The sequence below is a fragment of the Podarcis melisellensis genome (genome assembly GCF_964234715.1).
Source record: "Podarcis melisellensis genome assembly, chromosome: 17".
Taxonomy (NCBI): domain Eukaryota; kingdom Metazoa; phylum Chordata; class Lepidosauria; order Squamata; family Lacertidae; genus Podarcis; species Podarcis melisellensis.
Window position 1 is genome coordinate 17,170,749 of NC_138534.1, and position 23,576 is coordinate 17,194,324.

Sequence of the window (23,576 nt, forward strand, 5' to 3'; positions counted from 1 at the left end):
GATGCCAACCAGCCAACCAACCAACCAACCAACCAACCGGGAGGAACAGAAGTTAAAAGATTTGCCTTGTGTGCTGCCTTCTGCTCACAATGATGGATGCAAAACTAAGCTGGTGTTGACTTGGATTTTAAACACACACACACACACACACACACACACAGAAATGTATTTCTGGGCTTTGACTAAAGCAGGAGTGGTTTTGAGAGTTGGCCAACCCTCACACACCGAGAGCTCTAGTAATCCTGCCGATTTCTTCAGAAGAGAGACAATCATTCATGATCATCCTTGAGAACCGGCACTTCAGCGCCTCTCGAGAGCGATGGTGACAGGTCATCCCTCTTCGGAAGGAAGAGTTCATCTGAATACGGAAGGGCTAACGATCGTGCTGCTGAGAGCTTCACAGGCAGCTGAGAAGCACTGGAAACCAACACAAAGCACACACCTACAACATGGAACTAAGCTGCCCAAGTCTCTCTTTTTCTGCCGGGGGGTGGGGAGTTATTACATAAGGGAAATCAATTGAAAAATCACATGGGGGCCTTGATGAAGTCCAGGGAACCCATGTAAGGTACAAATCTGTGGTAAAACGGAAAATAAAGGATGCATATGGCCCACAAGTTTAGCCACCCCTGACCTAAAGGGCTTGTTTGTCAATTGAAGAGTAGACTTGGGGGTGGACAGGCCTGCAAAAGCACAGGAAAGAATGTGGCAGTTTTGAAGCAGAGCATCTAAACCAGGCATAGGCAAACTCGGCCCTCCAGATGTTTTGGGACTACAGCTCCCATCATCCCTGACCACTGGTCCTTTTAGCTAGGGATGGTGGGAGCTGTAGTCCCAAAACATCTGCAGGGCCGAGTTTGCCTATGCCTAGTCTAAACCCTGAGAATCAGAGAGGTGAGTGGTGAGGTCAGTAGCCTTTTCCTAAATGTAATGCTCTGTTTAGAAAATGTTTATTGCATCTCTGATTTATTTATTTATTTATTGTACTGAAAAGCCACTCAGGGAATTCCGAGACGCAACATATAAATTTCTAAAATTAATAAATGATAAAACTTAAGTAGCAATATGTAACAAAATTGATTTGTTTTCATTCTGTCTTTCAAATCTTTCATTCTGCCTTTGCAAATGTGCTCACAATGGATGCCAGTTTTAAAAATATAAACTGGAAGCAGGGCCTTTTGAGTTTAATGAAAGATCCTGACTCCCTAAGCATAAAAGTGTGTGCTTTATTGGCTTCTTCTGAAGGAAATTTAATTTCCGTAACAAGGTAGTCACATTAGGAGGAAGTGGCTCGTGGATCAAGCCTGCTTTAGTCCCATTATTTAGAAAAAGGAGTATCTACAGGCTACAAAATACATTGGTCTTTGTTCATATGATACATTCATCCAATTATCAAGCCAGCCACAAAGCAGAGGTTAGATGGCCATCTGTCACGGATGCTTTAGATTCCTGCATTGCAGGGGATTGGATAAAATAACTCTTGGGTTCCCTTCCAATTCTACAATTCTAGGATAGCAGCATTCATACAGTTGTACCTCTGAAGTCGAAAGGAATCCGTTCCAAAAGTCCGTTTGACTTCTAAAACGTTCGGAAACCAAGGCGTGGCTTCTGATTGGCTGCAGGAAGCTCCTGCAGCCAATCGGAAGCCGCGTCAGACGTCCGGGTTCCAAAGTCCGTCTGTATGTTGGTACCCATAATTCCCTGTCCAACACAAGCCACTTTCACACTGAACTCGTCCACACTTTGACCCAATTTCCGCACCCAAAACTCCTAATAAGAAGCTCTGTTTTAGACCTAGCTATCACAACCTTCAAATATCTGTGGGTAATTATGCACAAACTCATTTGCACAATTATAGAAGTAAATGGAAGTTGTCAGGGAACTGACATCTAAAGCGCCGCAGGTGCAAAGGCTCCCTGAGGTTGAGAGAGCAGTAGCAGCGGAAGAGGGAACCAGTAGAGGGCGAGCAAGAACTCCAAGAGAAAGTGAGTCGGAGGGATGGCTCAGAGACGCTTCAAGCGAAACCAGTGGGGAGGTCTCAGGACCTCCTATAGGGACACCCACACCTCGACGGAAACTGTCACGCCGAGAGGCCAGACGACGTGTTTCCGTTAAGGAGCTTTTATGTTGGAAACGTTTCCGAAAGCAGCCACTTTCGGATTCTACTAGTGATTGACGCAGCCATGCTGGAGGGGCTCCGTCACAGGCAGAGGTTTGAAAACCTGATCAAACTCTGAGGGACTTGCATTTTACGCACAAGCAGCTCATCGTCCCATCACAGCAATCCGAAAGTCACCGAAAGCCAGCTTGTGCAGAGAGAAGCATCATGAGCAACCCAGCCGGAACCGGGGGTGCAGGAGCAGCTGGAGGGGGTCCAAGCCTGGAAGAAAGGTACAGAGCGTTGGAGATCCAGTTGGCGCTGCAAACGGCGAGGCTTGAGGAGAGGAGGGCTCAGGATGCAGAAAAGGGAAAGGAGAAAACCACCCCGCTCGCCAGAAAGGTACCAGGATTGGTGCAGAAATTCGGGGGGGATCCCAGGAACTATCATGCCTTTAGAACAGAGATGCAATACGCTCTAAACTTGCAGTTTGATGACTTCCCCGACGAGGAATCGCGAGTGGCGTATGTGATTGGCCATCTCGAATCCGGGGCGAAAGATTGGGTTAGACCCCTGATGGCAGCGAATAATGAGATCTTAAAGGACACGAGGAAGTTTTTTCGTGCCATGGACCTGATGTTTTCCAGCGATATTGAGCAGGGGGTGGTGCGAAGGCAGTTAATGACTTGCCAGCAAGGAAGCAGATCTGTCCGTGAGTACTGGACTGAATTTACTATGCTGATTCATAAATTGGGGTGGGACCTATCGGCGGAGCCCATCCAAATGCTTTTCGAAGAGGGGCTTTCTTCAACCGTCAAAGATGAGCTTTCCCGGGGGCCCAGGGCGGAGTCTATGGACCAATTAACCAAATCTGCGCTGGCCATAGGAGCGCGCCAGGAGGCGAGGGCTTTGGAAAGGCGGGAAGGGAAAGGAGACCGTTGGAGGGAGTTCCGCATTCCAGACATTCCAGAGCCATCTTTCCCGCCGGCAGAGCCGATGGAAGTTGGAACAGCGCGGGCGCGCGCAGTTTCAAATCCCAGTGAAGGGCGGAAGAAGGAGGGAAAGAGCGCCAAGAGATGTTATCTCTGCCAACAGCCAGGGCACTTTGCCAGAGTCTGCCCACAAAGAAAGGAATGGCAAGGGATGGCAGGAGCTGTTGGGGGAAAGGAAGAGGAAAGCAAGGAGCAAGTAAAAGCCAACGCCTGGCTGCCACCGTCGGGGCACAGCAGCCAGGCCAAAGAGCAATGAAAGTGCCCATGCCAGAACCTCCCAGACCTGCTTTAGTGATAGAGGTGTTACTAGAACTGCCAAACGGACACCCACTAAAGGTCAAGGCGCTTTTGGATTCAGGCAGCTCCTGTAATTTCATGAGTAAGGAGTTTGCAGCTGAGCACCAGATACAGACCATCCCTTTAAGTAACCCCTTGCAGGTGACTACGATTGACGGCAGAGAGCTGTTGGGGGGAGAAGTTAGCCAACAGACTGTCCCGATGATAATGAGAGTGGCAAGGCACACCGAACAGATAGCGTTTAATGTGGCCATCCTGGGAGGAGCGCCCATCATTTTGGGGATGAGCTGGCTGGCGCTACACGATCCGCTAGTGGGCTGGCATCAGAGGGTGGTCTCCTTTGGGTCAGCGCATTGCCTAGAACACTGCAAGGAGGGGAAGGTCTCGGGAGGAGACAGAGTCACCCTAGCGGGGATGGAAGTGATGGGCAAAGGGAAGGTGCCCCCGCAATACGCAGATCTGAGCAACGTATTCAGCGAAAGGGAAGCAGACAAACTGCCACCGCATAGACCCTTTGACTGTCAAATCAACCTACTCCCAGGGGCCCAACTCCCAGTAGGCAAGCTGTACGCCATGTCAGACAGGGAGATGCAGGAGCTGAGGGAGTTCATTGACAAAAACTTGAAGCGAGGTTTCATCAGAGAGTCCCGAGCGGTGGGGGGCAGCCCAGTGTTCTTTGTGGACAAAAAGAACACAGACAAACCGAGACTGGTGTGTGACTTCAGGGCCCTCAATGCAGTGTCGGAGCCCCTGGCTTTCCCTATGCCCCGAATTGACGACATTTTGACCAGAGTAAGGAAGGGAAAGATTTTTACAAAACTGGACCTGCGGGGGGCGTACAATCTGATACGCATAAGGAAGGGAGATGAATGGAAGACCACCATGTTTACCCCTTTGGGAGCCTTTGAATACCTCGTTATGCCCTTCGGTCTACAAGGGGGCTCCGCCTGTTTTCAAGCTTTTATAAACCACGTTCTGGGACCTTTGCTCTACAAGAACTGTGTGGCCTTTTTAGACGACGTGTTGGTGTATTCGGAAGATGAGGAACAGCATGTGAGGGACGTTCGAGAAGTGTTGGGCAGGCTGCAAGCCAACCAGCTGTGGGTGAAACTGGAGAAGTGCCAGTTTCATACCAAGGAGGTGGAATTCCTGGGGTACCGCTTGTCAGACAAGGGATTGGCCATGGATCCAGGCAAGGTTCAAGCGGTACTGGAATGGAAGACACCGAAGACCAAGAAGGACGTGCAAAGATTCTTGGGGTTTGGGAACTTTTATCGGAAGTTCATCAAGAACTTTGCCCACTTGACGGCGCCCATCACCGACTGCCTCAGCAGCAAGAAGAAATTTGTTTGGACGGTGGAGGCGGATCGAGCCTTTGAAGAACTGAAAAGGGCTTTCGCCTCGGAAGAACAACTTCTGCATGTGGATTTACAAAAACCCATGAGAGTGGAAACAGATGCATCCGACCGGGCTATAGGGGCGGTCCTTCTTCAACCGGGGAGGAGTGCGTCGGAGTGGAGACCGTGTGCATTCTTCTCGCGGAAACTGAATAAGTCCGAGAGGAATTACACGGTGTATGACAGGGAACTACTTGCCATTCACGAAGCATTCCGGAGGTGGAGACATTTATTAATTGGGGCACAACACAAGGTGCAAGTGTGCACCGACCACAAAAATTTAGAGTATTGGAGAACAGCTCGAGTGCTCAACCAACGACAAGTGAGATGGGCACAGGAATTCTCCAAATTTAACTTTGAGATTTGTTATGTGCCAGGCCCAGAAAACGTCAGGGCGGATGCGCTCTCACGCAAACCAGAATATTGGGAAGGGGAGGAGGTGATCGAAGAGAGACATGTCATCCCGGAGGACCGCTGGGTGTGTGGGGCGGCGCTGGTGGGGCAACGGGAACTGGTGGAGGAAACGGAAAATGATGAATATGCCCAGGATAAGCTCAGAGGTCTCAGGGGGGAGGGCGAGAGCCCCGGAGGTTTTGAGGAAAGAAATGGGGCATTGTATTACAAAGGGGCACTGTATATACCCGAAGGTGAATTGAGGGGGAGAGTACTCAAGCAGTTGCATGATAGCCCCACGGCGGGACATTTTGGGCAACACAAAACCATGTGGTTGGTTACCAGGGAATTTTGGTGGCCTAAGGTGAGGGAAGATGTAAGGGAGTATGTAAGAGGGTGTGACCAATGTCGGCGAGCCAAAGGGGAAAGAAGGGCGCCGGCAGGGTTATTAGAACCTTTACCCACACCAGAACGGCCTTGGGAAGCGATATCAATAGATTTTATGACGGATCTGCCAAGGTCCAAGGGGAAAACAGCCATCATGGTAGTAGTAGACCTGTTAACTAAGATGTGCCATTTTGTAGCATGCTCACATGCAGTCACAGCGGAAGAAACGGCGAAGTTGTTTGTGGAACATATCTTTAGGTTGCACGGGGCTCCCTCGAGGGTGATCTCAGATCGAGGCAAACAATTTACTTCCAGGTTCTGGAGGAAGCTCATGAGCTTGCTACACGTGGAAGTTAATTTTTCAACTGCCCGGCACCCTGAAACCAACGGGCAGGCGGAAAGGGCAAATGGCATTCTTCAACAATATCTTAGGTGTTATGTCAATGACAGAGAGAACGATTGGGTCGAAAAGTTGGCGTTGGCAGAATTTGCCTACAATAATGCGGAGAATGTGTCCACAGGGATGAGTCCCTTTTTGGCTAATTACGGGTGTCACCCCAGGGCATTTCCAGGGGAAGGAGGGGAGAGATGGAGCGTTCCAGCGGCTGAACATTTTGTAGAAGAGATGGAAGCCATCCATCAGCAGCTCCAGCTCAACTTAGAAAGGGCCAAGGCACAATATAAGAAGCAGGCAGACAAGAACAGAAGGGAAGGTGAAACCATAAGGGTGGGGGATCAAGTGTGGTTGTCAACCCAAGGGTTGCCGTTCAAAGGAGGTTGTAAGAAACTGAGGCCCAGAAGATTGGGACCCTTTGAGGTGATTCAGCAGGTCAACCCGGTAGCTTTCAAACTCCGATTACCCAACCACATGAAATTGCACCCAGTGTTCCACAGGTCGTTACTGTCACCATACAGGGGGGGACGTGAAGGGGAGCACGTCAGGGGACCAGCCTTGGAAGAGAGGGAACGCCGCAACCATGTAGCGGAAATCCTCGATTCCAGGTGGAAGGGTAATCAGGTGGAGTATTTGGTGGCGTGGGAAGGGGAACCGGAGTCAGAAAACACCTGGGTAAGTGCAGAGGAAGTCAATGACGAGGTTTTAACAGAAACGTTCCACCAAAGGTTCCCGAGGAAACCTCAGCCTATAGCAAGGTTTAGGAGGGAGTATTTCGGCACCACCGATGAGGAAGAGGAAATGGAAGGGTTCACGGAGTCGGAGTTGGAAGATGGAGTGGACTCTGATGACGAAGAGTACCTAGAGAGTAGGAACAGCAACAAGTGGAAGGAAGTGTTCGCGACGTCGGAAGATGAGGGAGGTTCTTTCAGGGGTTTTACCTCCTCACCGCCAGTAGGAGAGGAGACGGGAGGGGGTGAAGGGGGCCCTGGAGGGGAGGTGGATGTCAGGGAACTGACATCTAAAGCGCCGCAGGTGCAAAGGCTCCCTGAGGTTGAGAGAGCAGTAGCAGCGGAAGAGGGAACCAGTAGAGGGCGAGCAAGAACTCCAAGAGAAAGTGAGTCGGAGGGATGGCTCAGAGACGCTTCAAGCGAAACCAGTGGGGAGGTCTCAGGACCTCCTATAGGGACACCCACACCTCGACGGAAACTGTCACGCCGAGAGGCCAGACGACGTGTTTCCGTTAAGGAGCTTTTATGTTGGAAACGTTTCCGAAAGCAGCCACTTTCGGATTCTACTAGTGATTGACGCAGCCATGCTGGAGGGGCTCCGTCACAGGCAGAGGTTTGAAAACCTGATCAAACTCTGAGGGACTTGCATTTTACGCACAAGCAGCTCATCGTCCCATCACAGAAGTCTATGTTAAGCACTTGATGTTATCAGCCTATGGAATAAATTACTTAATTACGCAAATTGTTCGAGTGAAGGGAAGTTGTCACTATGAAAACACTCTGATCACCTCAAGATGAGATGTATGAGTAGTGACATCGCCTTGGAATTAACGTTTTTGCCTTTTTATGGAAAGAAATCCTCTGGAGATGAAAACACCATACAAAAACTAGAAGAGGTCCAAGAGGAACACAGCTTCTTATGTCCCTCAGTTGCCTTTGGCGAAAACATGTCTTGAATAGCCTCTGAAACCACATTACACACTTCAGTGTTGTCCTCATCTCATTGTTGCCCCTGGTGAGACTTTAAAAAACAACAACAACCCTGCGAACTACAGCTCCATTCAGACTAGACGTGATCGTGGGATGAGCAAGCAAATCATGAGCCCCATCAGGGTTTTAAAAATAATTTTTGCAAGCCATCACAATCTACTGCCTATGCTTGCTTTTCAGCAAATTTAATAGCTAAACTGTCATGTGATTCATCAAAAGCAAAGGAAAGTTTTGTGAATGCCAAGAGATACAGATCTCTTCATTTTGGGGGGGGCAGGGGGATACACATGAATTCTGACAATTAGGCATTACAGTGGACCCTTGGTTCTCAAATGCCTTGGTTCTCAAATGACTTGGAACCCGAACACTGCAAACCCGGAAGTAAATGTTCCGGTTTGCAAACTTTCGGAAGCAGAATGTGCTCTGTTTTGAGTGCCACGCTTCCGTTTTGAGTGTTACGCTGATATCTGTCTGTTTTTGCTATTTATTTTGCGTTTTTGTTTTTGCAGGTCTTTTGTTTTTGTGACTGTGTGGAACCCAGTTCAGCTACTCACTGATTGATTGATTGTGTGACTGCAGTACACTGTTTATCGCTTTCATTTTATGGATCAATGGTCTTGTTAGTAATTCATGTTAAATTGCTGTTTTATGGCTTGTTTTTAAAAGTCTGGAATGGATCAATCCATTTTGCATTACTTTCTATGGGAAAGCGCACCTTGGTTTTGGAACGCTTTGGTTTTGGAATGGATTTATGGAACAGATTTAATTTGAGAACCAAGGTACCACTGTGTCAGCATTTACTGGTGAAGATTTATATAATAATAATGATAATTATAATTATTATTATTATTATTATTAATCATTTACTATTTCTACCACGCCCATCTGGCTGGGTTTCCCCAGTCACTCTGGGCAGCTTTCAACAGAACATTAAAAACAGAATAAAACTTCAAACATTAAAAACTTCCCTAAACAGAGCTGCCTTCAGATGTCTTCAAACATTCGTTGAATTAATCTGAGATTGTCAGTATGCAATTAACGACATGCACAAAGTTCTGGACATTTACTTGGTCAGCGGCCACAGAGAGAGAATATTTGTAAGACTGAGTGTTTTTTGCTCTTGAATGCTTGCTTAAGTCTGTCTCAAAATCTGCCCCCTACAATCTTTCAACTCTTGCTATCACCCTTTTAGTTATAATCAGTGTAGCTATTTCAATTTGATAGTCTCTTAGTTCCAACTGCTCCCATTTTCCTGTGCTTTAATCCAAAACAGAGGGGCAAGAACAACACTATATTTGCAAACAAACACAATCCATGTATTTCTATAATGAAGACCATTATTCTGAACCCTGAAATTTCTATGTACTTGACACTCAAAACTTCTACATGGTATTTTAGCAGAAAAGAAATAACCTTGACTGATGCAGCCTACATGTTAATGCATTGGGGGGTCAGGCCAATGGTAGCTGCATTAATGAATGCAGGATTCCCCCTTTTCCAAATCAAATTGAGACAGCCATTAAGACATCTCTTTAAGTATACAGTTTTAAAGCTTTATTTGCAAGTTCTACTTAAGGTTTCTATGCTTTATAATTAATTTACAATAATTATCATATTGCACTTTTTTGTTTACTAGCAATGAGCTGCACTGGGAACTAGGGCTGGGCGATGTATCAATAGATAGTCCAAAACTGCTTCAAAGTCCATTTCATGATATCAGTTTAAAGTCGATAACCAGTTTAAAGTCCATATTGTGCTATAGATTTCATCATGTTTGACCTGACAATATATTGCAAATCATGGTGTGTGTGTGTGTGAGATGAAAAAATCACAATGTGGAAAAAGCCAGCCAGTGCCTCTATATAGCTCCAGCCTTATTTCAGGCATCGTAATGTATCAGTATTTCACGATGTTTACCTGGTGATATATCACAATGTTGAAAACCAGATATCTCCCAGCCCTACTGGGAAGTTAAATTGATGTTGAAGGTACAGGTTTTAATCAAATAACGCAGGTGTACATGACCTTTACACGTGTCCTAACTGGGATGGGAGAGCCACTTCCGCCTAAGGAGGAGGTGGGGTTGTGGGCTTCACGGCCCCTCCATGTGCGCGGCGGGCGGAGGCCAGCCCACACGACTGGGGGAGATTCCCAGCCGTGTCACCCCCTGGCCAGCCAATCAGCTGGCTCGGGTGCGTGGCCTGCCCTTTTTGCCACCCGCCAGCTGTTCCTGCTTTTTCCCACCCTCCCGCCCTATAAGGTTTTCGTTCCTTGACCTTGCTATGGACCTTGGTTGGTCGCGGTTGAGGGGCCTGGTAGGAATTTTTCCACTTGGCAAATTGGCACCAGCCACTTGGTTTTCGCCTACCTCATAGCAAATCGTCACAACTTTCTGGGTATCGGCGGTTAGGCATTGGTATTGTTCTGTAGATGGAAGAGGGGAAGTAGCGCCATCACCTGCCCCGCATATTGAAGGGTAGTCCGTTAAAGGATTCTGGGGGGCGTGGCTCTGTCCAAAGCCTAAGGAGGTGAGGGTCCAAGGCACACCCCCAAGCGGTGACTCCCTGGGGGAGTTCCTAGTTGATCTGCATCAGCAGGACTCCCCCTACTGGTGGTTCGCCCTTCTTGGACTTCAAGCAGACGGGCTGGAGTCGGATATAGTCGGTTAGGACCAATGCCTAAGCCAATACCACTCATCACCTGTAACCAATAAAGTTGTGGCCTTTTTTAACCCATTAACCTTAATAATAGTGTCGTGTGTCATTATTTCCACCTGGGGGGGTCAGGAACTTGCCTGGATCAGGACTATTTCCTAGACCTTTGGTGGCCCAGAAATTGAGCAGCCAAGTGGCAGTTGGAGTATCTGAGAACTTGCAGAAAACTTATTAGGGCGGGCCAAAAGTGTATGTTATGTCTATTTTACTGTATTCTAAATATAACTTAAAATATAGCGTTCGTTAGGAGGTTAAGGTATAAATACTGCAGATCTAGACACTGGTATATGCACAGTGGGAATCCCCTAAAATCTTGGATAAGACTTCCACTTAGAAATGAGACCTCAGATTAAAAGAAACCAGCATAATTCTCAAATCACTTCAGAAGTAAGAGCAAGAGGCTACAGGACATTATGGGAACCAGGCAGAGGGCCTTCTCGGTGGTGGTGCCCGCCCTGTGGAACGTCCTCCCATCAGATGTCAAAGCGATAAACAACTACCTGACATTCAGAAGACATCTTAAGGCAGCCCTGTTCAGGGAAGCTTTTAATGTGTGATCTTTTAGTGTATTTTTGGTTTCTGTGGAAGCCACCCAGAGTGCCTGGGGAAACCCAGCCAGATGGGCGGGGTACAAATAATAAATTATTATTATTATTATTATTATTACGGATTCCAAAGGCTGCAAAACATTTATGTGATGTAGAAAAGGGTAAGATGGACCATCCATTATCAAGGAGCTGTACTGTTCTGGCAACTTCCAGACAGCAAAAGTGCTGATACATTCATCCTGCTCTAGTAGAAAGCATGGAAAAACTTGCCTCGTGTTTTAATTAAGCCGTTGAGCAAAGTGTTTGGGCATGAAGTAATATGCCATCAGAAACATGGGTCCAAGTGAAACTGATTGTCTTAATTTTTAATTGGAATTTTAATTAAAATGGAAAAGTTTTACTTGAGGGAACTGAGTAAGAGGGCATTTATCAACTTCTGTGACTAGTTATCTGTGCTAGAGGAGTTATACATAGGTGTAACAGTGTCGGGGGGCGGGGGGGCGGGGCAGAATTCCAGTGCCAGATTGCAGCTGATTAAACACATCTGAAAATCTTCTGCGTTGCATCATGAGCTATCCTATCCCTGCAGTGAATAGGCTACAAACCTGAGGACAGGCCCGTGAGGAATTTGTTTGAAGCCCAGGATGGCAGTGTTGTTAGAATACAGTTATAAACTCAAATGAAAAAGCAGCTGGTCCCTGGAGGGGAGCCCCCGGCCAGCTTAACCCTCCAAGTTCCGGGTCAAGTGTACCCGCCGGCCCCCGCCCTCTGCATGGGCTTACCGAAGGATGCAACCAGGAATTAACCCCCACTGATAAATAGTCCCACTAGCTTCCGAGTCACAGGCAGTAGTGTCCAGAACTAGAATCAGAGGTGTGAAAAGCCTAAATTAAGCTAGAGGAAAACTTTGAAAGCTGCTGGGATCAAGTTCTGAGCCTTAAGTTCCCTGCCCGCTACCAGCCCATGCCATTCCACAAAACGGCAGTAGGAGCAGCAGTCAACACAGAGGGAAGGCAGTTTTGCCTCTCTCTCTTATTTCCACTTTGATACACTGAGTAGCAGTTACACTGGGTTGTAGGTCCCATAGGCCAGTGTAGCTACTGCACTTGCAGAAGTCCTAGAGAGAAACACATCCTTCTCCATTACTGTTTCCTGACATTGCTACTCGATGGAAGACAATGGAATGGGGGTTATGATTTTTTAACGGGCTCTGGGTTGGGTTCGGGAGAAAAGACTTTTAATTTGGGGGAAAGGACTTTGAAAATCTCCAAGTCCGTCTGGGGTGAGCCAGGGAGATCTTGCCCATCCTCTAGGTCAGGAATAGTCATCATCATCATCATCATCAATAAATTATGATTTATTGCCTATACCCCGCCCATCTGGCTGGGTTTCCCCAGCCACTCTGGGCGGCTTCCAGCAGAATATTAAAATACAATGATTCATCCAATATTAAAAACTTCCCCAAACAGGGCTGCCTTCAGACGTCTTCTAAAAGTCCGATAGTTGTTTATTTCTTTGACATCTGATGGGAGGGCGTTCCACAGGGCGGGCGCCACTACCGAGAAGACCCTCTGCCTGGTTCCCTGTAACTTCGCTTCTTGCAGTTGCCCACTCCCATTTATTGTTGGACTACAACTCCCACTATCCCTAACCGCTGGCTCTGCGGACTGGAGATGATGGGAATTGGAGTCCCAACAACATCTAGAGGGCACCATCTCATTTGAAAACTTAATAGTGGGGTGAAACCACTCCGGTTCACAAAATTAGTGCTGAAGGATGCCTTGGCAATAAAGGCCAACTCTCTCGCTCTCTCTTTTTCAAACTGTGAGAAAGGTACAGTGGTCAAAGCAAGCCTATTCTGGAAGTGGTTAAGGAATGCAGGCGCAGCTCTCGGAATTCATACCAACATCTCCCAACAAGTATTGTGTATTCCAGCACGCACGCCACATTCCCCCTTCAGATCCAGCTGCCGCCACTCAAAACACAATGAATACCACTCACAATCTGTAAGCTCACAGGTGATCTAGGGGACAGCTGGGCTGCTGGGATTTTGGAGAAAGACTGCTCCGGGGGTTTGAAAAGGCCACGGGGGCATTGTGTGTGTCGCCATTTCTGCAGGAGTTTATTTACCTCTTTTTTCATGTCAGTGCAGTCATTCCCCAATGGCCTTAACTTCAGGCACAGGGCATTCTGGGGTTCCTCTTCTGAGCAGTGCTACCTCTGCCCCGGCACTCAGTACTGGAGCAGGCATTCTGCCTATGGAGAAAGGGCAAGTCTACTTTTATTCAATATTCAGCGGCTTGACAAGAGTATCCTTTGATGAGAAAAACACAAAAACCAAAAGAAAACCTCTAGGAAGATTAGAAAAATCCACTGAATACTGAATAAAAACAACTGCCTTTGTCGGCTCCGATAGAAGAGCTCGCCAGGACAAACGCTTTTAAGGGTGAACAAAGTTAATGGAACAAAATGCAAAGAAGTTGCCTGGATTTCGTTTAAATATGCCATTGGCCAGGTGCTTAATTGAAACATTAAAATTAAAGTCCTGGCAAAGCCTAGGTTTTTCTCTCCCCAATGTGAGTATTCTGCTTCTCTTTGAAGGAAAACCAACTCATCCGATTCTGTTTTTGCTCTACTTTGCAGCGATTCTCTGCTGACTCCAACTCTTTATAACCTTTCTGGAAAACCTGGAATCTAGTGCAAGCCAGCGTCAAAGTTCAGAGCATGCATGTGCAAGTGTGCATATGCACATAACACAAAATCTCTCATAGCACGGCGCTAAATAGAAAACCCTAAAGCAGCTACTGAATGTAGATCAACACAGTATTTGTTTCAATTCACACCATCTGTCCTTTTCAGTACACTAAAATATCACAAGAGAAAAACATATGGCTGCAAAGCTCTGTGCCACAGGAACAGAGACCCACACAAAAAAACTGTGCAAACTACTTAAAAAAACCAAAAAACATTTTTTTCCACAGGAAAAAATAAGAAAAAGGGCAAGGTTAGAAGGACGATCCAGAAAGTAGAGAAGAATGGACAAAGTCCATGGCAAACTTTTAAATAAAGAGAATTGTATGGTTGAGAAAGATGTCTGATTTAGTAGAATTATTTACTCTAGAAGTTTAAAAATAACCCTAAAACCCTGGTTGGAAAAAGAATGTTTCCCCATTTCTTTAAGTGCTACTAATTAGCAGCTTAAACTCTTCTGTTTATAGCTGCTGACAGATTGCAGTGCTGTTAAATAAGTGTTGACTGCTATGCCTTCCAGACACACACAAAAGTTTAAGAAACTCAACAACTCTCATATGAGGAAATGCAATTCCTACCAGAGAGAGGACAACCTGGTTCAAAGGAAAACTCGGACCGAATGGTTGGGGTCTCAAGAGGGTTCCTATACATTTCCACTTACCTAAAACGTTGAGCCTGCTGAGCTAGAGGTCCTGGGTACCTTCTGTTTGGAGACTGGTACAGCTGGGAAAGGATGGCCTGGTTTGTTTTTTGGCTTGGATTGTTGGCGAACTTTACAGTGATTGGCTCTGTGGCACTCGGCGGTTTCTGTCCGTTCAAGCCTTTGATGGCTTCTTCTGCCTCAATCCGCTTGTCAAACCGGATGAAGCCCACACCCCTTGAAACTCCTGCATAAAGGTAGAAGGCTCGTTCACTGCTCTCTTCCAAGACAATGCCGACACACCCAGAACCCGCATTTTCACAGCTACATGTAAGCCAACAAGCCGGAGGACAACAACGGAGGACAAGACCAGCCGCAGAAAAACAATGCTGTCCAGGGTTGTAAAGACTGCGGAGAGAATAATTGGGTGCACTCTTCCCACCTTGGATCAAATCTACGCTTCCAGGTGGCATAAGAAAGCTGCAGAGATAGCGCAAGATAGTGCACACCCTGGAAATTATCTCTTTCAGCTTCTGCCTTCTGGAAGAAGGTACAGGGTTATAAAGACAGCTTCTATCCAAATGCGATTTTGGTTTTAAACGCAATGTAAGGAGTCTCTATGGGACTGTATTGTATTTTTAAAAATGGGGTATCAGAGTTTTTAGGGGGCTAACCAGGCTGGGATAGAAGGCCTGTTGGCTTTGAATGTCTTATATAGATTTATTCACCCCCCCCCTCCAATTTCGTTGTTCTGTATGGGACAATGACAATAAAGATTACTTGTTCCCCAAACTTGGGTCTCTGGCTGTTTTTGGACTACAACTCCCATCATCCCTAGGTAGCAAGGCCAGTGGGTCATGGAAGATGGGAACTGTAGTGCAAAGGAGTGGCTGGGGAAGCCCAGCCAGATGGGCAGGGTATAAATTTATTATTATTATTATAATTATTATTATTATTAGCTGGAGAGCCAAGTCTGGGAAACCCTGTTGTTGTAGGAACAGGAGTCAAGGGGCAGGACCTAACAAATGGATACCTAACAGTGGAATTTGCTGCCAAGGAGTGTGGTGGAGTCTCCTTCTTTGGAGGTCTTTAAGCAGAGGCTTGACAACCGTATGTCAGGAGTGCTCTGATGGTGTTTCCTGCTTGGCAGGAGGTTGGACTCGATGGCCCTTGTGGTCTCTTCCAACTCTATGATTCTATGATACACAACCTTTTCTGCGGTGGCCCGTGCTTTAGGGGCAAGAACAAAGGGTGACCTGAAAAAACAACTGCGGTGCTGAAAATTCTGAAGTGGTTCACCACCATATCCAATCCGCTGTAGCCTGGTCCTGTTTGTGTGCAGCAACAGCTGGAATACTGGAGGCGACACAACTGCGGGAAGCTCAAGGAAGCCCCATCAACTGTGGTGCCTTCCCCAAAAAAGCAAGCCTAGAGTGAGAGACTAGGGCAGGCATGGCCAAACTTGGCCCTCCGTTTTGGAACTACAATTCCCATCATCCCTGACCACTGGGTCCTGTTAGCTAGAGATGATGGGAGTTGTAGTCCCAAAACAGCTGGAGGGCCGAGTTTGGCCATGTCTGGACTAGGTTGAAGTCAGCAGGTTCCAGGAACCCTCTTCAACACACATTTTTGGGTGTGATCTGTGGGTCTGTGCAGGACCTAGTGAGAGCCAGGAAAGTTGGGTGGAGTCTTAAAGAAGCGCCAGCAGGTGGAAATATCTTCAGAGGGGAGGTGTGTCAGAAGGATGAGGATGTGTGTGTGTTGCATTAATTGTTTTATTGCATAATTTTGGAACATTTGTTCTTCTTGTTTAGTTCTCTGGACACTGTTTGGAGCAGTGTTTCCTAAGGTGGGCAAAACCACCCTTTTGGGGGGGCAGGCGGGCGCTGGAACAATCCAGGGGGGGCAGTAGTAGCCTTGGAAGCAATTGGCAGGCGTTGAATAAATACAAGGGGGAGGTGGTAGCATAAGGAAAGAAAAAATGGGGGGAGAAAACTGTTCTTACATGTTTCACCAGTTGTGTAATGACGTTTACCGTCAGGTCAGGAGGTGCTGCGAGACAGCAACAATGCCTCCCCTGGATTCGGCAGTCATGCTGGAGGCAAGGGGTTTTTCCAAGGCTTGGGGGGACCCTTTTCAGCTTCCTCCAGGCCCGAGAAGTGGATTGTAGCCTGCCTGCCTGCCTGCCTATTTGGCCAATGGCAGGTGGGCTGCGGCACCAGCCCCACCCTTGGGGCAGATGGGACTGAGTCATCAGGCTTGATTTCCAGGGCGGCACTGAGTCATTTTTTCCTGAAAAGGGGGCGGTAGGCCAAACAAGTTTGGAAACTTCTGGTTTAGAGGTATTTCCACCTATTAAGCGGCACACAAATTGCTTCACACGCAACGTAATGCTAACACTTAAGTTTAAGGGATCAAAGAAGACAACAGCCTTCTGGAGCCACAGAAGGCCCCTAGGTTCAAACTCTGGAATCTCCAGGTAGGGATGGGCAAAAAAACCCCACCATCTGAATCTCTTGAAAGCTGCTGTTTAATTAGCACAACGTAAGGCATTGGTATTAGGCAACTTGGTTAATTTGCAGGATCAGGCACTTCTACTCAAAACCGCGCCATTTTGCTTTTTTGCGTGTGAATTTCTTATTTTTTGCCTCCCGCTTTTCCACACATGGTTACTCTGCTATACGCTGGCACCAATCTGTGTGTGGTTGAGAGGGAGAATTCTCTGGACCTGCTTTTCCTAGGTTCAAGCTATTCCTGATTTTGCACACACCGCTATGAGCAGCGAGATGCAAAATCACACGTGTCATATGGAAGGACTGGATTAATGCATACCGCAGGGGAGAAGACAACACAAAACAGCACGACCCTACCTAGAGCCCTAGTCAATGGCTATGTTATGTTGCAGCTGTAGCTACCCTCCTTCAGAACTAATTTTAATGTGGATTTCCATTCCGCAATGTTAACTGGGAGTACGCCCTAATCAGCAACAAGTGCAATGAAATTTCAGAGTCTACCAAAGCACAAGAAAACTTTACAATCCCCCCCCCCAACTGAATGCATATTTTAGAAACACGCATTGTTTTTAAGTAACACCCCTGGAAGGGGCTGTTGTTGTTGTTTTGAAGAGGGAATCTTAGGGAACACTGAAAAAACTCATTATAAAAGGGCAATTCCCGTGTAATACTGTGACGATGCATCTTTTTTAAAAGCAGACAAACAGCAGGCATGTGGATAATGCGTCCTTCTCTACAAAGTATGTCTGCATAACCATGGTTATGTTGACGGTGGCAAAAACAAACCCCTGTGTTGCAATACAGAATAATCTGCTCAAATACAGCAGCAACCATGGTTATGAACATAACTAATACGTGGTGCTCTAACCTTGCCTCTTGGGTTTACCACAGTCCAATGGGATGCTGGTCTAAGACATGCTTTTGAGTGATCCATCAGTACGGTAATGTTCTTACATACCGTATTTTTCTGTGTATAACACGCCCCCGTGTATAAGACGCCCTCTATTTTGGGGGACTCCAAATTAAGAAAATCCCCCTATGCACTATTCGTGTATAAGACGAGCCCCAAATTTTAACACAATTATTTAATATAAAAAACCCCTAGTCTTATACACGGAGAAGTACGGTACTTAGCCTTTGCCTTTGTACATATGCAGTTCCACGGCTTTAACTGGGACCCATGCACAGAAACCTACTTTCTGTTCAAATCAAAACCTTGGTTTAGCAAAAGCAGCTGATAGTCACAAAGTCACCAGGTCTATTTAAAATTTTGTTTGTGGCATTGAAGAAAACAGTATCTAGCTTGGAAATTATAGTAGAATAATAGAACAGCCAGCTGTATATTTTGCTAGGATTTTGAAATGCGTTGGGAGAAAACTGAAGATTCCTGAACCCTTAATAAGAAGAAAGGGTGCTCCATTCTCCAGCCCCTCTAATGGATTAGTCTACTTCATTGAGATTATATTATATCAGAAACAGAAAAAAATATGGAGCAATATGCTCACTAGGATGGCAGTGCCTGGAGAGTTAAGACCGAGTTTAATATTTATGCATCAAATCAATATGCCTTTCAGACTTGTTTTTTTAAACCCGTGGGATTTGTTTTCCTCTAGATCTCAACAGTTAATATTCTTCAGCACGAGGATAATGCAACATTAATATATATATATAAATCTGAGTAGCAATTACTAGTTTGCATTTCATGTAGACTTAGCCTAAGATAACAGCAGAGCATTTCCGTGTAAGATTTTGCTTTCATTATTTTATTTTTAAGACTGTTTATTAGCACTTTATAAGGAGTACAGGGACTATTTTCACTCGGCGGCTTGGAAATGAGGATTATAGCAGCTGTAAATTTATTACAAGGCATGAAACAGGCTTCAAAACCTGCACCTTCGAGGTGGAAATGACTCAGGGCTGGCTGACTACACACTACAATCTATTTTAGTCCATGCATATTTATGAAAAACTCCGGCAGAAAATTGTATTTTCTGGCCCATATATACCTTTGATATATTCTGAAGGCAGGCTTGCTGTATTGGAAGATGGAATATCTCACAACCTGCCAGGCTGAGAAAAGCGAGAGAGATAGTAGGGCGCAGCTGTCGACTTACCAGTGACTTGGTCCACTAGAATACGAGAAGTAATGATACGTCCATACTGGGAGAATAGCTGCTCCAATTCTTTCTGGGTCATAGTTTTTGGGAGACCACTGACATACAGATTTGCATCTCTAATGGAAGCTGAACTTGGTCGCGCATAGGAAACCTGTGGGAAGAGAATAAAGCGTTTGCTGTTCTGTCATGCAAATGGCCACACAAGAAGAACGGAAAGATTGAACAGTGCAAAGGCTAGTTTTCCTTTCAAAACCAGATGGGCAATCTAAACCAAGAACCTTGCATCCTCTGCAGTTGGTACCGTGCCGATCGGATAGGTTATCCAATGCCAGCAAACTATACCAAATAACTTAGAAGTATATTTAAATGCCCTTGTTTTTCGCAATTGCTCTCTAAATTGTGTGTTGAGACACCACGGTTACAGAAGTCTTTGATGCTATTTCCTTCATCTTCAGCGTTAATAAATAAATATGGGCCGATTACACCAAAATGAAATCAAATCAAAAGCCATCATCGACAAAAACGGATCAATTAGTTAGGGAAGGGAGAAACCTGGAACACGTCTAGGGAGGGCAAAATGATAATCAATCAAAGGCAAGTACCCCTTCGTCACAGCGATGCGTGAGTCATTGGGGGGTAGTATAATATTACACTACTGTTAGTCAGTGTTAGAAACTCAGATATGCAAGCTAGGTGCCAAATGGCTCCTTAAACCAGGATTAAAGGTAAAGGTAAAGGGACCCCTGACCATGAGGTCCAGTCGTGGCCGACTCTGGGGTTGCGGCGCTATCTCGCTTTATTGGCCAAGGGAGCCAGCATACAGCTTCGGGGTCATGTGGCCAGCATGACTAAGCTGCTTCTGGCGAACCAGAGCAGCGCACAGAAACACCTTTTACCTTCCCATTGGAACGGTACCTATTTATCTGCTTGCACTTCGACGTGCTTTCGAACTGCTAGGTTGGCGGGAGCTGGGACAGAGCAATGGGAGCTCACCCCGTCGCGGGGATTCGAACCGCCGACCTTCTGATCGGCAAGCCCTAGGCTCAGTGATTGATACCACAGCGCCACCCGTGTCCCCAAACCAGGATTACTGTGGCCTAAACTGAATACTTAGTTGCCATTTGGAGAAGCAATATGACCTGTCGCCTGGGTATCTTTACTTGGCCACAAGTGACCAACAGCCAGGTGCAAAATGCCTTGCAAATTTTGAACTCTGCTGTTAGGAATAAAAGTTATAATCAGAAGCTGCACTATGATCTCATTTAGCCAACGCAAAAGATATATTTCCCTTTTTCTTTTCTTTTTTACAATTTCCAGAACCATCAACAGGGAAGGAGGACGAGAAGTACAGCAGCAGCAGCGCCCGCTTTCTGCCCCCAGCCCTCAATGCTTGTGACACATGAATTGAGTATTTGGGGCATCTACTGAGAAGAGAATCACAGACTTGTAGAGTTTCATGGATTATGTTTTCCATCGCCCTCGCAGGCTGCAACAAGGACCCAGCTGGCAGCGTTTAAGCCAATGCTGGTCCTGCCATTTCATCCAACGAAAGGCTAGCCCTGCCATCCAAGACAAAAATCACAAATCACCGATGTGTTATTAGAGATTGTGCTGTAATTAAAATAACGACAGTTGCAAAGCTGGCAGGCCAATACTTGTGATTCCAGGAATGGGTCCCACGGTGATCACACAGTGATCAAGTCTGAGGTTTTGTCAAGAGGACAGAAACAAACCTACCAACTGAGCCAATAACAGATAACCAACAAGCAGAAAAGGCTTGTTGCTTGGCAGGGGGTTGGACTCGATGGCCCTTGTGGTCTCTTCCAATTCTATGATTCTATGATTCTAGGCCCTAAATCAGGCATAGGCAAACTCGGCCCTCCAGATTCTTTGGGACTACAACTCCCATCATCCCTGACCACTGGTCCTGTTAGCTAGGGATGATGGGAGTTGTAGTCCCAAAACATCTGGAGGGCCGAGTTTGCCTATGCCTGCCCTAAATCTTCCTTTCACTTGTGGCAATGGCAGTGCCCCGTAGTTGCAGAAATGCATCTTGTTCGTGCATCTTTAACAACAACAACAACTTTTAAGATTTATACCCTGCCCATAGTTTTCCTGACGGTTTTCCTTTCCCCTTGCCTTCACAGCTGCAGACTGGCTCCATGTCTGAATGGTGCTCACGAAAGCACCACTATTTGCTGCATGACATGGAGAGAGTTGGCCTTGCGCGACACCAACATCCTGCCTTGGTTTCAATGTCACTGCTGTAATGGACGATTAAAACTAATCAAATTTATTTCCTCCTGTTGATATCTCAGTGATTTGGACTAGAGCGAGCAAGAGGTTTGCAAGCTAAACGTGTTGAAACAATATCAAATTGCTTTTCGTAGGTTATGGGAAATTTCAAGCTGTGTTGTTTTTTCCAGCTTGCCAATGTGGAAAGGCATTGGCAATTATCTCTAAACTATCTCTTTCCATAAGTGCAAAGGCACTTAGGCAGGGTGCAGAGATCAGATGCTTCTCACCAGCCTCCAAGTGTTTTTGCCGGCCTGGAAGGCCTGGCTGAAGTTCAGTGATGCCTCACGCCTGCAAGGATGGAACAATCGAACTCCAATGTGTGTGGGGTCTCCTGTATTAAGTCGTATGGATTGCTCTACTCAAAAGGCTGCCCACGAGGGAGGATGCACTGGCCTCTGCTTAAAAATCGGGTCCTCCCTTAAAGAGGGCACGTATTGCGGTGAGACCTGGGAAACCGACACCCTGTGTTGTGGGTGGGCACGATTGTTCAGCCACAACACCCGATTGGTAGGTTCCTCGAAGCTGGGTGCAATCTGGCCAATGGGACGCAGCCCAAACGGCCTGTGCTTCAAAACCTGCAAGCAAGGAGAGTCCACAACCTCCTGAGGAAAACGGTTCCACTGTCAAACAGCTCTTATTCCAGCGTAGCCTAACAGTCAGGATGATAGGAGTTGTAGTACAGCAATATCTTGAGAGCTATTGGTTCCCCGACTCTGGCTTATACACTGCTTTCACGCATTCACGCTCAAGACAGTTCACAAGAAATCAGGGTGGATAAAAAAAATGATTTTTTTTTAATTTTAAAAAATCAGATTTTTAAAATTTAAATCGGGTTTCTTATTTTATTTAAATCAGATTTTTAAAATAAAATGCTTTTGGAGGAAAAAAAAATCTTTTAGAGATAGTTTTCTATTTAAGTTACATTATAGTCCAAAGGCTATTCATCAGGCAATAAGGAAAGTTTTAAGTTTTTCATCTGTGTAAAAACTCAAGTTTGTTTTTAAATCGTTTAAACAACATAAGTTAAGAAACATGGAAACATATGCTATAATGTTATTGTTTTAGTTAAATAAATTGTTTAAATTGTTATTAAGGAAATGATTATTTTTCTCCTTCCAATAAATTACAGCAGAAAAGTCCAAATATAAACAATCATTTCATGATTATCTGTCTATGTATTTCTAGCATAACCAAATCAGTAATTTTTGATAGAACTGTAAAAACCACTCTGAAAATTTATTATTCCAAAAATGAAACCTTCATCTGGTTGTAAATATTAAGATTATACCAGGAAGAATGAGTCTCTGTAAAAAAAAAATAAAAAAAAAATCAAGTCTTGCTGGCTGACTAGTGATTTAAATCGTGATTTAAATCCATTTGATTTAAATCAAATCCACCCTGCAAGAAATGTAAATAAATTGTTTCATGGATGCTTATGACAATATTTTTGTTATATCAAACACATTTTCCATCAGGGTGGGGGAACCATTTGCATGTTCAGACCAAGAAACCTCCCCCCTAAATAAATTCACACTTGACCCAAAAATTTGGTTTTGGTTTTTGGCAGAATTTAGGCCACAACTTTATTGATTACAGAAAGTGACTGGTTGCATAGGCTCTGGTTCGACTAGCTCCCTGCCATGCAGGTAGCGCTGACCCAGGGCTCCAGCATAGGTCAGCCTAGGGTGAACACCTGGATAAGCGGAAAGCCGGGAACGGGCTATCTCTGCCACCCAAATGTCCCCCTGGACTCAGGCACAACCTACTCTCAGGGGTTGACCAAACCATCAAGTCCCTGGATTCCTTTAACGGAATACTCTTCACATAGGGATTGCGAGAGCATTCTCCCATCCCTATCACCTGAACCAGAGCCTATCTGCAACCTTACAAGTTGTGACGATTTTCTATGTGGCAGGCGAAACCCAAATGGCAGCCGCAAATCAGCCAAGTGGGGAAAATTCCTGCCGTGCCCCTGTCCCAACGACAGATGACACACGACGGCATAGCAAGGTAAACTGCAAAGCCCTAAAGGTAGGGGGAGGTGGGCGGGTGTTCCAAATGCACACGCCGAAAGAGGAAGCTCTGGGTCACGTGCATGGGCAGAAATAGGTCCCTCGAACCATTTGGACTGTGTCCCATTGGCCAGATTGCAGCCAGCTTCGAGGAACCTACCAACCAGGTGTTGTGGCTGACCAATCGTACCCACCCACAATACAGGGTGTCGGTTTTCCAGGTCTCACCGCAATACGTGCCCTCTTTAAGGGAAGACCCGTTTTCTAGAAAAATAGCAGTGATATGACTGATATTTGCTATCAG

The 23,576-nt window shown here is 46.0% G+C and overlaps 1 protein-coding gene across 14 annotated transcripts in view; it reads right to left on the bottom strand.

Annotated features, from left to right (window-relative positions):
- ELAVL2 (ELAV like RNA binding protein 2) overlaps positions 1-23,576 on the bottom strand; it is a 165,246-nt gene that overhangs the window by 7,257 nt on the left and 134,413 nt on the right. For all 14 annotated transcript variants that reach the window (XM_081894542.1, XM_081894538.1, XM_081894545.1 and 11 more), the window contains 2 exons: positions 18,960-19,113; positions 14,354-14,579 (listed from right to left, as the gene is read on the bottom strand). In XM_081894542.1, the coding sequence (XP_081750668.1) occupies positions 14,354-14,579; positions 18,960-19,113 (380 nt within the window). The remainder of the gene's footprint in view (positions 1-14,353; positions 14,580-18,959; positions 19,114-23,576) is intronic.